The sequence below is a fragment of the Sitodiplosis mosellana genome, unplaced genomic scaffold (genome assembly GCF_009176505.1).
Source record: "Sitodiplosis mosellana isolate CC-2019 unplaced genomic scaffold, AAFC_SMos_1.0 Smas_scaffold_17, whole genome shotgun sequence".
NCBI classification, from domain to species: Eukaryota; Metazoa; Arthropoda; class Insecta; order Diptera; family Cecidomyiidae; genus Sitodiplosis; species Sitodiplosis mosellana.
The window spans coordinates 510,847-528,297 of NW_022595259.1; the positions used below are offsets into that span (position 1 = coordinate 510,847).

At 35.3% G+C, this 17,451-nt stretch overlaps 1 protein-coding gene across 2 annotated transcripts in view; it reads left to right on the forward strand.

Annotated features, from left to right (window-relative positions):
- The window catches only part of LOC129568194 (mucin-2-like), a 33,891-nt gene that overhangs the window by 14,496 nt on the left and 1,944 nt on the right, over positions 1–17,451 (forward strand). For both annotated transcript variants that reach the window (XM_055445836.1, XM_055445837.1), the window contains 5 exons: positions 7,296–7,530; positions 15,951–16,026; positions 16,632–16,639; positions 16,712–16,862; positions 17,225–17,337. In XM_055445836.1, the coding sequence (XP_055301811.1) occupies positions 7,438–7,530; positions 15,951–16,026; positions 16,632–16,639; positions 16,712–16,862; positions 17,225–17,337 (441 nt within the window). In that variant the 5' untranslated portion in view covers positions 7,296–7,437. The remainder of the gene's footprint in view (positions 1–7,295; positions 7,531–15,950; positions 16,027–16,631; positions 16,640–16,711; positions 16,863–17,224; positions 17,338–17,451) is intronic.

The following is a 17,451-nucleotide window of genomic DNA, read 5'->3' on the forward strand; positions in this document are numbered from 1 at the left end:
ATTTTGCCATTAATTTGAGATAAATCCCAAAGTTTCAGTTCTGCATTCAATCTGAATTTAATGTAATTTTGCAAGCTCAAAAACGTTTAAGTTGGATTCATTGATGGATCAAAATGACTGATCATCTTAAAGCAACATTGAAATGACCGAAATATGAAAAAAAAACTTGCTGTTGAGCATCTAAAATCAACATTGAATTATGTTTCCTTTTTCTCATTTGAAAAATCTATTTATAAACCGAAGTTGAAAAAATCGATTTTTCGCCGCAGGGCGCCAAAATCCCTCGTTCATCATCGATTTAATCGATCGAAAAATTAAAAAATCAAACAAATATCATATTTCGGCACAAACACCGCTTCACTAATAGATATGTGAATCGCTCCTCACCGCATCATCAATCAACATGTTTAAATCAAATTTTTCGGTTGTTGCTTCCAACCATTAACAATTCAATTGGATTATCTTTCAATCAAATTGTTTTTTTTTCTTTCTTGTTCAAATAAGCATCCAAATAATGTGAGCTTCGAGCTAAAGCTGTGGTTGTGATTTCACAACGGTATTGTTTGAAATGCGACATTTCACGTGATTAATTAGAGCCAATTAATCGATTGTTTTGTTGCACACGAAAAGCAAATCACGATGATCTGTTGCTTTGGACTTGCGCGATTATCACAAAAAACAACAGTCGTTACATATGTGAATCCATTTCATTGTTTTCAAAATTAGGCTTATTCAACTTCTAATACTTGCTCAACGCTGATCATGGGAAATGAACGCATTTGAATAACGTTTCGAATACAATTTCTGAAGATGAGTTTTAACAAACAAATTTTGACTGGAAAAAAGTCTTTCAACGAAAAAGATCAGAAAATTGAATTTATTCACGCAATTTATCATAGTTTTAAATTCAAAATGTCATTGAGACTGACCGTTTGTATCAATCTCGAAGTAATTTCAATCGGAAGCTGCTTTTTGTTGTATTTTGTTCATTTTATCAGCTTAAGAAAGGCAAATATTTGTAAAATAGACAAAATGGAGATAAGTGGAATAACAGAATTTCATTATGCGTTTGCAGTCGTTGCTTTGGGAAAATTCAATTGAATTTTCAATGAAACGAGAGAAAGAGAAGAATATCTTCAACGAATGAAGAATCAAAGTTGAAAACGAAGAAATCAAAAGCCAATGAAAGAATAAGTGAAGCAGAAGAATTGACTAAGCAAAACCGAAAAGAAAAAGAAGAGGTAAAAGAGCAACAAAAAATCAAGTCAACTGTTTGTTCATTTCAACTTCAACCCAAACCTTCAAAAAAAAGCGGTTCGTCATTCCAGCCCGAATTCAGTATCGGAAATGTGTACACTGTACATATTGCACATCGCATGCAAATGTTATCTTGGCTTTGATCTGTCGATTGCGCAATGTGTGCAGCGTTCCGTTTGGCATTTGCCTTCGTTGACACGAGAGAGAGAGCAAGAGCATCTTGGAAATCGATCGTAATCTCATGTTTCGGTTGCTAATTCCTCAATTTAAACCGAGCGATTACATATTTCATGCCAAAAAACAACGAGCAGCATATGCATTCATTTCATGCATCACGCACGTCCCTATCTGCTTGGTCAAAACAGATCAATTCTCATCATTTTGAGTATTGGGAAATGCATTGTTCGCTTTTGTGTAACGAATCGAGTGTTTGCTACCAACTGCTGCGTGCGCGGCAATTTCAAGACGCTTAATTATTGAAATCGGCCATTGTAATCTTGCGCTTTAACCCGTGCAACAATTGTTTTATCTAAACGTCGACATTCCGATGCCATCGGAAATTAATGAAGTCTTTTTTTTTGCTGTGTATGTGCTCGCACTCTCGCCCGCGATAACTGCAAAGAAAATTACGTCATGAAATCGTTTCGCCGACCTATTTGCAGTTTAACGATCGCATTCGGCGAAGTGAGGGCTCACGCGATACATACTCTCGACAGAGAGCAAACATTCGAACGAACATCCACTTAATCAACTACTGTGCTCGTGTTTACCGTTTCGTACTTCAGATGTACGACTAATTGATTAACAAGCACCACTTCAGTGGCCGATCATTCAAATTGAAAAGAAAGAAAAAACAACTAGCCGCTTCATTCGTTTAATATGAACTTTTTTTTCTACACAAAGACCTGAACAACGAGACAAAACTAATGAAATTGTTGAACATGAAGAAAAAAAACAGCAGCATCAATGTTTCATGATGTGCTAATTGATTTTATAAGAGGTTTTTTGATGAGATTTAAGATAACTTTATTTCAACTTATGATTTTTCAACTTCAATGGAATCGATCAGGTGTTGGACGATTTTAGCTGAGATTCAGTAGAAAATTGTTCTAAAATAGAGGAAATTTGGAGGAAATTGATGAAAAGTTGTACGAATATAATATGGAAAGATATGAAAATTGATGAATTTTTGCTAAAAACAAACTGTCATAAACATATTTAACGTGAAAATCGTCGTTCAATTCCTTGCTGCGTTTTCCGAATATTCTTTATGCTTGGTTGTTAGGGTGCTGCTCAATGTACAATACTTTGTAAACTTGATAGGTTGAATTATGACTTGTCTGGTTTCGTCTGGTCTAAAAAAAGCCATTTCTCTGTCTAAGTTAAAAAAAAGACACATTTTTTTCGAATTACAGTGAAATACCTATTCCAATATTTTGGATGCATTGCAATGGTCACCATGGTGATCAAAGAAATATTCAGCAACTTAGAGAGGCATAAGTATCGATCAAAATGAAAAATTCGATCTGAATATTTGCACATTTCCATACAATTCAAATTCAAGTAAAAACACACTCAAAAACTCATCACTCGTTCTCAATATTCTCAATAAAAATCGACCATTTCGGTTCAAGTCGAGGTGTCAAACGAGTCAACCTTTTGACAAAAGTGCAAGATTTGAAGTGTTGATGATCGATCACGTGCGAAAAAAAATCGGGATTGAAAAATTGAAATAAAATTGAAGCTGATGCGAAGTCGCCAATAGTAAAATTGTGTAACGAATTGGTCGAAAATCGGCGGATAAATCTCGGCATTACAATTAACTGTCTAAAAGTTTGAGCAATGTTTTGATTAATTAAGATTTGCTTAAGTGCCAAAAACTGACGTTGAGTTCGAAATAATATAATGAGCCGCCGCCAATCGAGATATCGAAAATAATTAGACGAATGGATATTTCGTTAGATCGACCCAAATGGAAAATGTTGAGGCTCAGTGGAAAGAGTGCTGCTGATGCCAGTCTCTCTCACGAAGCATTTTCGATGATTGAAAAATGATGTCATTGGCATTTTGAAACCGATTGTTCCAAATTCAATTCCACATTTTTTTCCAGTCGCAATGCACCAGCTTTCAATTGTATAACGAATTTCGAATGCTTCAAAAAAACAAGCTCGAAATTTTTTTTTTTTGAGAAAGTCGATTTTGAGATGGTATGAACTTTTCACCCATCGCAATTTTCCTGTAAACGTCGTTTCTCATCGGTGTAAACATTGAATGTGGTATGTGTCGCCAAGAACGATCATTCAATCAGTGATTTATCACCGCGCGATGGCCGACGGCTATCACAATCACTCGACGTAATAAATTGTTTTGTGGCATCAATGGCACGACTTGCAGCCGTACAACACACGAACCGACTCGCTCGACTGATAGAAAATGTCAATTATCGCTGCTGCTGCTGCTTTTGACGTCGTCATCGACGAGATAATAATGTGACGATAAACAATTGAAATTGACTACTCTTGGCTTTGTAGCTCTGAAGATTTATGGGAGGAAACGATTTATTTACGTCGAAATCCGTGTTTTGTTCGCTTGAATCGTGAATACAATCATCGCAGTCGCAGAATCGATGATCTCGCTTTTTATTTGCATTTGCAAACCGCAATCTCATTGATTGAAACCATAAATCTCACTTGCAATTTAATGCAAACAATCGTTTCATCGATGAAATTCCAATACGATCGACTCTATTCAATTTTGCATTGACAAAAACAAATTATCAAAAACCAATCATTGCTTTAGTTCGATTGGAGTTTGATTACTCGTTTTTTTCATTCTGTCAAGTCATCCTTCGATCCATCGAAAATGAAGATGATTTCACGTGATTCGTTTTTATTCTCCCAGCCAAATTGCGTTTAATCGCATTTAAATCGGTTTTGCGGCTCTTAATCTTTATGCAGCACAGCTATCAATGTCAGGCAGAGTACGTGTGGGTAATGGACTCACGTGACATTTATCGCCATTAAAACTGAACACGCTCTCTAAAGCAACGACGTCATTATTTGCATGGAAATCATCAAAAGGGCGATGTCTTCACACCCAATACATTTATTGATTGAGCCATTTGTTTGGCTTTTTAAAGCGTTCCATTCAGTTTAAGTGACATTTTTTCTGTGGCAATTTACGCTTTTGATATGTTTGGAAGGCACAATTTTAATAAAATTGATTATTCATGGATTCAGGCCTTCTTACACTTTTTCCAAAATTCTTCGACTTTTTTTTCCATAATTGGTTGTTGTCAAGGAGGTATTGATTTCAATGGAAGATTTATTCTTAACCGTAGGCTCAATAGTTTTCATTCCCAATAATATAATTGACGAAAACTTAGAAACAAATTCTTCGAACATTATCGATGATTTTTTTTCTTTAAACATCACCGATGAAATTAATGTCCAGCCGTTTGATTAATTCCATTGAAAATGTGCATTGCTGATGCTTTAATAGCAACGATAACTCCGTTCAAATCGTCTCAAAAACCACAATCGTTATTTTTTCTTATCTGAAATTTATTGCTTCATTCGTGTGAACGAAACTTAGGTTCTTCAAATGATTGTTTCCGATTTATTTCCATTTTAATGATATTCATTATCATCATCGTTCAGATTGAAACTTATAATTTCATGGTCATATTTTATGTCATTGTTGTTATTAAACCGACAAAAACGTTTTATCAACCGAAGTATACAGGTAAAATTCGCCGTAATTTTTTATTCGTGTAAATATGTGTTGAACTTGGACTTGATGGCGAAAATTTGTGGGTGAAATGTGTTCAATTGCGTCGGTTGTTCGCTGAGATCGATGTGGAAATGAATCATTTTCTTAAAAAAGTGTGTACACATTTAAGATACTTCATAGCTGTAATGCGCGCAGAGTTGTGTATGGAGAAGAAAAAAAATACTGCGTTTAATTCCATTTAAAATATACTTTATTCACACATTTACAAATGTGAAACGTTGGAATTGTCGACAAAAAACTAGTTGGATCTTTTTGTTGAGCATAGTGTATCGAAAAATTTTGGGAATCGATATAGCCTTTTACTTGATTTTGAATATAAATGCTTGGCACATGACATTGAAATGTAAAGCGAGAGAACGATTAATATTGTGCTGAGAATTCAATTGTTCGTTCAATCACGATGAGAGCTCGAGAAAAGAAATGAATGGTGAGATCTTTTTTTTTCGTCTCTTCATCGGTCGAATACTATCGAAATTAATCTGTCACACGGTGATCGCAATTATTTCATCATCATCATTTTGCGCCGCAAAATTTGCGTTCGAAAAAAAATTCATCAAACAAAAAAGTCCATCGTCTTCGAATTCAACGGTTCAAATTCAACCCTCGAAAGAAGTCATTGCTTGAAATTTGTTTAGGCAAAAAGAGTTCATCGCAATTGAATTTATCGCTAAAAAAAGGTCCATCGTTTGAAATTGCCAAATAATTTTATCGCAGTAAGAATCTGCATGTGTCCATGAATTACACGGTCGGCATCTATCGCGTTCGATTATTTGATATATTGATATAAAAAGAACCGTTAAATTAAATCGTTCGTCTGCTTAAACCGAACACAACATGAGCTCTTGGTACCTAGGTCGGAAATGGTCCAGAAACCGCATAAAAACCAAATCATTCTGCACTCGAAAAAAGCTGACACAATTTTCGAGCTTGTAAAGCGTTTACCTTTATACGATCTTGCACGTAGCATCAGATGTAATCAGTTTTTTCCGTACTCTTTTTGCTGTTTTCTTTTCCACTCGCGCTCTCCGCGTGTACGAATAATCGAATTTGTAATTGAAATGGGCGACCTTCAGCGTCATATGCTTCTCGTTCATGCTCTTCTCGCGCCACGTGTTCACTTTAATCGATGACCATAAATTATTGAGAGGCGCTTCACCGCGAACCGCGCGCAATTCACTCAATAACTCAATCGAAGTATGCGATTGAACCTTTGACGATCGACCAGTGACACTACAAATGTATTCGATTGTCTAAGCCGAATGTGTTTTTTTCACCCGACCAAACGTTATTTATTGACATTATCTCTTCCTTTCGCCGCATTCACAAACACAAAACAACAACAACAGACGATTGTTACGTGCTCTACCGTTTCCATTTTTTGTGTCGTTCGATATATTCGCTTCAACCGTTTTCTTCGGATAAATACGTTTTCATGCTAAAAATGCTGAATGCTTTTTTTTTCGTTGTAACATAATTTTGCTGTACGATCCGGCATTTTTCAAAAAGAGATAGTTTAACGAATGTGCTACAAGATCATTGCGTTTATGAGCAACGAATATGGGTTTTATGGCCTTTTCTTCACCCATGCTCAACACATCAGTGTGGACACTTTCATTTTTTAAATTACAATCCAAATCGATTTATTGCTACTTTTTCATATGGGACTCGGTTCACATTTTATTAACGTCGTTGAATGTGAAATATTTTAAATCTTGAATAATATTATCCATATTTCAGTGGAAATCCGATTTTTCGTACTTTTCAAAAAAAAAAAATTTAATTTAAAGACTCGTGCTTTTTTAATTTAAAGAAAAATCATTGAAAATTGCTAGAATTGAGGATTAATTCATTGTTTCTTTCAAGAAAAAACGACTATTCCATACGGAATTCCAGCCTAAAAGTCGAGTTAACGGATTCAATGACAGAACACTTGAAAATGGGCTATCGCTTCCCTTTTTGCTTTTTCTTTGGTCCATAGGGGTATTGCAACGACCATAAAATATATGTATTTCATCAAGTTTATCAAGCTCTTTCCAAGTTTATGCATAGTATTGAACTTTTGTTCAAGCTCTACCATCTAAATGTACAGTAAAATAATTTACGGGCACGACGTAAGATGGCGTTTTTTCTGGTCAAAAAAGTTGCAATATCCCTTTGCTTTGGTCCGAAAAAATGCTTAAAATTCGATCAATAATTCAATTAATTGCATAAATTTTTCTCATATTTTCCAACATTCTTTCTCGCAGCTTATGACTGAAACGTGATTTCTTGATGGTGAATCAAACGTAGATTGCGCGGTAACTGAGGACTGAAATTGGTGGGAATTTCGAAAACGCAAATTGAATTCATACAATTCAATTGGGAACTGATTGAATACCATTGTGAAAAATGAGTTCGACATCAATAAGTATGAGTCGGCTAGCGATTGGGCTGCAGCTTATGATCTTTACCTTCGTCGCTGGACAGAATGAACTTTTTAGTGTGAGTTTTTTTCGTGCTCTTTTTATTAAATAAATTTAACTTAATTGATCAGTTTTAGTTCAAATAAAAGTCGGCGAATCTGTTATTGAATGAGATTGTTATTGATCCCATTTATCAAAGAATGGATAAGCTGTCGAAACTCTTTTGAAAGTTAAAGGTTCGACAAGGATGATTGAAAGGCATCACAACTGTTTGATTTGACTTGTCTTAGAAAAAGAAAGATTCTGACACAATGGGCAAATATTGCAAGAACACGAAAGAACGAACGGAAACTACTTCAATGTGTCGAACATATTGTGTTGGGTTGATTTAACGCTGTCATTTTTTCCCCTCATTTGGAGTGAAATTCAGTGAATTATTGGAATATACTGTGTTTGATATAATGAAACAATTTGGAGGTATTTCATTTAAGAATAAACAAACTCAACAGAGTTAAGCTTACCTTGTCGTTAGAACCAATCGAATTACTGAACATCAAAATGTTCAAGAGTTGTCTGTACTACACAGACTTCATACATGCAATGCAACATTTTTGCCAATAAACTTGTGAGTTGTATGCGAAAGCGGCAAAAAGTCACATTTCTCCGCTGGAAAAAAAAAATCGATAAGAGGAATGTACGAACAAGAGACGGTCGGTTGTTCTGTTTAATGAAACCACCATCTGTTGTCAGTTTCCATGGCAACGCAGCAATTTGTTATTTTGAATATCAGCAGTTTTTCTGCGTCACAACTCGTGTCAAGAAAAAGCATTTTAGTCGTGTGGGCAAAAGTGAGGCCAATTCATAAGCAAAACTGCTGAAAAACTCTAATAAAATAAAGAAAAATAGAAGGAAATAAAGAGAAAGAGATAAAAAAAAAGAATCAGAAAATAAATTACATAAAATAAATAGAAAAAAAGCTAGAAAAAGGAAATAAGAAAGAAAATGAGTAAAAAACCTTCTGAGCGAAGAGAGCGCACAAAAATGCCATCATCATCGAAGCTAAAAGAGAGTCGAGCCTACGTGAAACAATTGGAATACGAGATTGAGCGCCTCGAATCGATGCAGCCGGACGCTTTGAATGCAGTACGATTTCACAGGTTTGTTCCGTGACCAAGCGCATTCTATACGTGTGTTGTGTGCAAGCTCGGGGTCAATTGGACGGAGCGAGCGCGCGTTCGCGCTCAATCGAGTGTTTCACATAAATTATTAGCTCGTGCTTTATTTATTTGAGTCGTGCATTTCAATTCTTTACTTCCTTGTTCGGATCGATCGTCGACAATAACAAATGGCGCAAAAAACGACACATCCAATAGACACCACACACAACATAATTTCACAAAGCACGCAAACATTTCTTATTCGCTTGCGATGAAATGGCCGATTTTTATCGATGCAATTGTTTTCTTTCTTCTACTCTTTTCGATAGAATCTTTGGATCGTATTTTCCATGGCCGATTATGTACATTCGCAGTGAACGCGACATCGCTAATATCATCGAAAAAATGATACCGCATCCATTAAACGAACGAGAAAAGACACGACTTCGACGACTCATCGGCTGAAGAGCAGCATTGTTTTTTGAATGTTGACGATTTTGGATGATTTTCAATGATTGTTTCGGAAAAATGTGTTACATAAGACAGAGTTTTCCTTTAAATTTTCATGAAATAGTTCAATTTCCGCTGTTTTTCTTCGTCATTTGTTTAACTTGTTAATTTTCAAACTAATTTTCTCGTTATTTTTTTCATATTTTTCAATTTGGACCAAAGTTACAATGATTTTCCAGAAATACCATTAAATTTATAGGGAAGAATTGCTCTTCAACAAAAAAAAGAATGTAAAACAAGCGAATAATATGATTGTTCTGCCTAAAATCATGTGTTTTTTTTCGCTATAAGCGATGACGAAAACATTGCTGGTTCAAAATGTCTCTCGTTGGTATTTAATTTTAAAATCCATATTCAAAGCTAAGTGTTAGCTCTGTCTGATTCGATAAGCACATTTAATAGCGACATTTTTTCCTTCGTTGTTTATTTTCATTTGGCTTCATTGTTCAACGACATTCGATTATTCAACAGCTCACGGCCTCCCAAGAACTGCATGAATACCACTCATTTATTGAACGTCAGCGCAAAAAAAAACGTACCATCATCTAAATGCTCGGCAAAAAATTGCCCAATTAATCGCCTTATTTATGATGGTTCCCATTTAAATTAAGCGCAATTAATTTCGATTGAATTGCTTGGCCATAGCCAAGCTTACGCTTTGATTGATGTTTGAGTTGCGTCTTCGGTTTTCTTTTTGTGTCTGACACCTGATGAATTCCACGAACTGCAACAATACAACTTCGGCAGTAGACAATGAAACAAGATCGAAACCTTTGAGAGATGAACACCGAGAGAATTGATGTCAGTAGAACGGCCTCCCCATTTTTGGACGCAAACTCAGCTGGTATTGTTCAAGTACAACATTCAATGCATATTCATATAAATCATAACAATGGAGTCAACGCCGAAAGAATTATGATGAATTTCATACTCAAATACACACAGAAAATGCCGTGCACTTTTTGCCGCCGACGATGCGACTCAATCATTCATCATATCCATCGGAAGGTTTAATAAATTGAAAGAAAAAATCGAATGATCGAGATTAGAGATATCGAAAAACAGAGATTCAATTTAGAAGATCGAAATATTTAGATTGCAGATTACAAATTGTTAATGAATTTCCATTTATGCAAATTGAAGAACAATACTGGACGATTGAAATAAAGCAGGCTGCTTATTCATTGAAGCATTGCTTCAAGCAGCTCACTGAAATTAAGATTACCACCTAATTTATGCAAATAAACTTCTTATGATCGGAAAGTACTATAATTTTTGATGAGGAACTTCTTTTAGGTGCTTTCTGAAACGAATAACGAACAAAATTTCTTATGATTATTTTTTTGCTTCAAACGGATCAAAAAAAAAACTTTTTTGTTGTTTAAATTGGTCCACAAAAATTGAAATACGCTTAAAAAGTTGCTCAATGTAGTTTAAAAAAAGGATAAAACAAAGTTAAAACTCCTCAAATGAAACTCACATCATGGCTATCGACGAAATTTGTCTGGAAATGTGATTTCAAAGCATATAAATCATAACATATGTGGTAGGTCGATGGAATAACCGTCGACTAACGGCATTTAGAGTTGAAAATAAGCTGATTTCGATAGAGAATGTGTATTTTGACGGGATTTTTCTGTTTAAACTTCGGAGTAACCGATCAATTTTTGGGTTCGGCTTTGATTTTTTTGCTGTATTCGTTTTCATTTTTGATTTGTCTCTATGTTTGTTTTTGTTTTAATTCCATTCCGAATTATTTTGTCTCACCTTTTCTCGCAAGAAAACCTATTCTTTCAATATTTTGTTCACGTTCTTTCTCGTTCTCTCTTTCATTTGCTACTTAATCTCATTTTGTTTGTTTGCTTATGGATATTTTTCTCGCTGCTAAGCGCATACAAAACGGTATGTGGTGAGCAGGTGCTGTGTGCGCGCGATCGTATTTGGTAATGTGAATATGAATGGAAAGATGCGCTCAATAGATTCATTTTTTCGCAATATATCGACAGAATCGCGTATCTTCCCGTCGCGCAGTGACCCTGATTGTGTCGTTTACGAATGCAGTTCGCAAGAGCGGTGTGTGAGTGTGTTGAGGGTGAGGCAAAAGAGCATTTCACGACATTGAAGCGTTAGATTGGTTCGTTGCAGCGGATGCTCGAATCAGTTCCATTCCAATAGTATCGTCTTACGAATTGGTAAATGATATTGACTGTCGCTGCCGCTGCTGTCGTCGTCAAAAGAATCTCCTCCAAGTTTAATATTGTTACAATTGGCGTTAATGAAGCCAAATACGATGGCGGCAGCGAATTGCGAAAGCCGTTGCCATATTCCAGTGTATGAAAATCGGATTTAGCAAACGGTTTCTTTTTATCTCTTCTAAGTTTTGTGCATAAATTATTTTGTTTGCTGTTTTTTTTCTTTCGTGTCGATGTGGGCGGTGATAAAAGTAGCTGGTGATTGTTCGGTGTACCGTTCTGAGTATACTGTTTGGCGAGAACAGCCATAGTCTGCGTTAGAAAGGAAAGAATGAAGATTTGCCGCTTCAGAACATGCGATTACCACAGTATGGTTTAATGTGTTTACATGTTTCATGTCGGATTAATTGATGCTAATAAATTCCAGCGAACTTTGCGAGGCGGGTGGCTACAATCGGCTCTCTCAATACACTGAAGTCATGTAATTAATTTTTTCGCTTTATTAACTATAAATTTTTCCCGTTTGCTTGAAGAAAAAGAGAGGAAAAATTCTGAACATTCTCTTTAGAACGTTGCTAACTCCTCCGGATCTGAAGTGTAATTATGAACGGTGTTATTAATGAGTCGCAATACCATGAAGATGCCCGCAACACATCGGATCTGGCGACAGACCCAAAATAGGAATGGCACACGCATCAACTATTTCAAGTGCGATTTTTGTAGGCGACACCGCAAAATCTTCGGCGTGTTTTTCATTTTGGTTTTTGTCTTTTGTCTTGAACACACCAAGTGCTTGAATACCAATGGGATTTATGTTTATTTTGACTTTTGCAAATGAAACATACACGCTTTGCGGTTCAAAACAACCATTTTTCTTATTAGATTATGTGCAAATCACGATGATTACTCATTCGAAGCTTCAAATACACATGAAACGAATCATTCGCCCACACGAAATACACGCATGAATCAACCGACTTCAAATGGTTCTTATCGACAAATCGCATCGAGTGAGCGGCAATCGCGACTCACGCATTGCGGCTTTGGCTCCATAAGAAGTATTATTTGGAACGAGCTTAACAGCGGAACCGATTAGATTTTTTTCTTTTTTAAATTTAAAACGATTTGAATTTTGCCGATTTGCAAACTTTGTGCTCAATTCTAGTTGTTATCCATTTCCAACAAAACGAAACATTCGCGGTGAACAGCACCGATCAGGAGTTCATAAGTCGATAAGCTTATAAAAATAGGAATATTATTCAAATTAGCTTTGCGTATTATACAATTATTACATAGAACATTTGAAAGTCTGAAGAGTTTATGGGTAGAGAGAATCAATTTAGATGAGCTTCGGCGACGAAATGATTCAATTTCCAATTTTGAAACGATGATTATGAAATTCAATCAATTCTTTGACCTTGATATTGCAAAGGATGGAATGCAGAATGACACTCGCTCTCTGAAATTCAGACGCTGAATTTTATCTATCGTATTTTTTGGAACCACAGAAAAATAATTTATTGTATTTGACTACTTTTATTAGAACTTAGAACTTGGAGGTAGATTAAAATTGACAAAAAACAAAAACGTAATCGTGGATCATCATAGACTCTCTTTGTCTCGCCATATTGATTCATTTATCTTCAAATTTTGTTCGAATTTCGTGCAAATCTGATGTATAAATTTCATCCAATGCAAATTGATGCGTAGTTGACATGTCCATAATTTCAGTTAATGGAGGTTTTTCGGTGCCTTCTTTTTGCTCCCACTTTTGGTAAATTCTTAAGATTGGAGTGAATTATTTAACCATTTAATCAGACTTCAAACGAATTGATTCAGTAATCAGAATTTGATGGAGTACCAAAAAATATGCAAATTCCAAAGTGTTGAAAGTCTTAATTCAATTTCGCTATTTTCTTTCGCTTATTTTCGTGGTTTTTGAGCTTTGCTTTCTTCTGATTTTATTTTTTTATCTTTCATTCTCGTGGAATACGAATTTCTTGTCAAAATGTTTTAGTTCTTCACTTCAACTCAATTAACTGATTTGCGAAGCAATTTTTCTGATCTAAATGTGTTATGGTATGATCATATGGATGCAACTAACGGAATTCAGAATGTGGCTGCTGCGTTTTTTATTCACAAAATATAGAAAAGGTAACTAAACCTTAGCTATTCTAGTTGAACCGATAAAAAAGTGAAAAAATCGTTGATAAGTTCAAATTTATGGAATAAGATTTACAGAATCGCCGATCCGATAATATATCAACGTGTTTTACTATGCATATTTTGTTGTCTTATACCGGCTTTGAAGTAGCTCGAAATTTCATGAAAATCTGTTTGAAACCGATTCAAGTGAATATAAACGAAATTCTACGCTATTGAGAAGAAAAATTCCAAACAAAATCCTGTCAAAGACTGATCTGAAGATATATACTGAGCAAACTTAAAAAGCTGATAAAATGAGACGTTTCGATTTTTTGACTCGCTTTTTTTCTTTGTTGTGATCTACACAAATTTATGACGAAAAGTGAATTTGAGATATATTTTGAAATGCTTTTCATGAAGTCGTTTGTCAAAAAATCATTTTCTCACTTAAATTTGTATGGACAGAAAGTCACAGAACAAAAACGTCTCAATCTCAGCTTGCTGATTGTCTGTGCCCAACTAATATCCTATAATCTGCTATTAACTGAAAATATCTCTGTTCCAACCTCTTCACTTCACTTCAAATGCAGGTGTTGAAACAAAAGTGAAAACATGAATTCCAAAGTGTGCCATCGCCAAAGCGAATAATTAACGAATGATGTTCAAAATTTTCTGCATAGCATCGAAGAACTTAGGCCGAACGAGAAAACAAAATCAAAGCATTTAAATCTAAGAAACTCGGTGCATAAAAACGGTGCTACAAATGGCTGCGAAAACCAAAACATCAGTTGAAAAGTTCCGTAATCTCGCTGGCAATACCGTAAATTAAGTCATGAAGCGATAAAGATGTGTGTTTTCTCGGTGTTTGTAGTGTTAGATTAATGTGTCAGTCTCGTGCCGACGACACTTTTAATGGTGAAGACGATGTGTCACTTTTGACGGGATTTCAATTGTAATATGATGTCACTTGACGTAATAGTACCATAAATATATTCCGACACAGCGCAATGGTTGTTCTTGCAAATGGCTCGCCCATTTTCTTCAGGCGAAGCAGTGAACAGATTCATCGGCATAGTATGTGTTTGGAATTCCGACAACCAAAAGCAAAAACAAAGCAAACATTGCTTTGTTTTACTAATTTAAAATTCTCATCAAAGTCATTCTTCTTTTTCGCCGCACCAGACAGTTTCCAGTGTGACGATTAGTATATGTCATTTGTAGGCCATTCGTTCAATGTTTCTTCTTTCAAACGATGTGTACTTTGAGATAGAAATCTTTTTTGTTGTTAAATTCGTCGAAATACAACGTTTCAGCGGTAAAACAGAAAACAATTTCTTTCAATTGGCCCATAAATTAGTCCGACATCATCATTTCGGTGTGTCAGCAGTCAACAAAAGTTCACATGAATTGTTTTTTTTTATTTCAGCCAGCGAATGGGAATTTGGTTTGATTCGGTAGCTGCGGGCTTTGTTTTGTTTACGATGCGATACAAGGATTTTTTGCGATGAATTTTTTTCTCGTTTTTTTCTCTTTCGTTGTCTTCAGCAATTTTGTTGTCGTTTCTATTAAAAATACATGAATCTTCGATGATATTTGCATAGAGCCGTTTGTAATAGAAAAAAAAAATCGCCGTTGGCTGAAAATTATTCGAGGTGGAATCATTAAATTGTGAATTATCGTGTAATCAACACTTGTCTTAAATAGTTCAAAGTTGATCGATTTTTCCATTGATGTCCATTGAAAAAGGGAAATTCTGTTTGACCTTTGGAAGGGTCGGCGTTTTTTTTTTCTTGCATCATGACCCAGAAACTGAAATGAATTCGATTCAATTCAAGTTTTTGGATGTTAAATTTTAGAAACAGTTTGATTGATCACCTGCCACATTTTGAGGTGGTTCAATTGATTTTCAATGAACGAAAGCAACCGACAAATGAAGTTGCGATGAATGAAGCAGCATCACGAAAGTGGCACACTCAGTCGCTCACACAATAGCCGTGATAGCGCAACTCTCTCTCTCTCGCGGTAAAAATGGAACAAAAGGCTGAATTGGTGCACATTTCATTATGTATTTTGATGACGATGATGAAATGGCGTTTAAATGGCACGAGATAAATACAAAAAGGCAACTCTTTCGCTTGTTAGGCTGTCTCTTATCTCATTGCATCATCTTCCAGCGAATGCAATCTAATGAACTACATGTGCTCTACAGGCATTTCACATGCACTCTCGGCTTCTTTGCTATTTTGCATTTTTCTTTTCGCGACGTCAACGATGAATTGCGTGTGTGTGTTGCTCTTTTCGCTCTGTTCGTTATGAACCGTGTTACACTTGGCAGACGATTTCAACAAAACATTTAATGGTATTTTTATTGAATATTCCATTTGCATATGATGCACAAGTCAATGCTCGTTTAGACAATGTCTTCGTCATTTTGGAATTTAATTAAAGGTTTCAACGAATTTAAAGTTTCATGTTTTTCTTTTCCTTCGTTACAGAATCCAAGCCAAATACCAAAGACAAACTTCCATTGCAAGGGACGCCCGGCTGGATACTATGCAGATGTTGAAGCAGGTGAATATGCAAATTATTGACTTGATTTTTGAGCTACATCGCATATTGAGCTCATACTGAGCTAATTTTTTTTTGAAAATTGATGCTTTGCAATAGAAATCAAGAGTTGAATTTTTAAGCATTTTATAGCAGACGTTCATTGTAACGTTCACTCATTCTAATTCCTCTGACGATTCGATTGATGATTCGTTTTATGTTCCATTGACAGCACGTTCAAAACCTAACTATTTCAAAGCAACTTCTGTTTTTTAAGCACATCGTTCTATATTTCATTCGATTTGTTTTGCATATTTTTAAGTGAATTTCATTCACATTTTTCAGTGCAAAACTTGCGATTTACCTCAAAATATGTTTAGAAACTTTGCAATTGAAATAAACGTCGGTTCGAAAACATGCTAAACCAAATCTCATTTGCAAATTCAAATTCTAATTTCAAAAATATGCACAAATCATGACAGACAAAATTCGTATTCATGCAAAAAGTCAACTGAACTCATTCGGATTCACTTATTATTTTGTTTGTCTATTCAACCATTTTTCTTCTTCCATCAACTTTTTCTCATTCTCCCATGATGCTAAATGGCTCTTTATGGAATCGGCGACAGGTTGTCAGGTAACATAAAACATTGAACATCCATAAAAATGTCTCATAATTCACAAAGCGATTTGGCATTTTCATCATTAGGTTTATCACATGTGCGATGGTTTGGGACGCCAATTTAGCTACAGTTGCCCCAACACAACATTATTTCAACAGAGAATGCTCATCTGCGATCACTGGTATATGGTGAATTGCTCGAAAGCCGAAAGTGATTACGATGCTAATTTATTGATCGGTAAGAGTTTTTTTTTTCGTGATTGACTTTAGCAAAATAAAAAATGATTCGAAATAAAGACAGCAGAGAGTTGAGAGGAGAGTGTTTCTTGGATTGGAAATAAATTCGATTTTAAACGAGCCAAAAATCACATATCAAAATAAACGTATGTTTGAATCAATGATTTTTGAATCAAAATTGATATGGGAAAAAAACAAATGAAAATGTTAATAATGGAGTAAATAGAGGTTGAAGTTCATTCGGAAGAAAAATAAATCCAGTTTGATTCGGCATCGAGTTCCATTTTTACGTTAAAATTCATTAGCGGGAATTTTGCTTTATTTCTAATGAAATTGTCTGATTTGCTTTTATTCAATCTTCAGGTCAACGAGACAAGCCATTTGTTCGCGATGACGAGTACGATGTTCGTACGCCAAGACCGGATTTGTTTGACAAGCAATACGCGCCCGATTTTGCTGGTGAAACATTTAGAAAGGTAATTTTGACACTGCTTAGCTTTTTTTCATACTTGAAATCATTTTGTTTGATTTCAAATAGAAATGGATTTGATTTAAGGAAGGAAAGTTTTTGAAAAACACAAATATAGAAA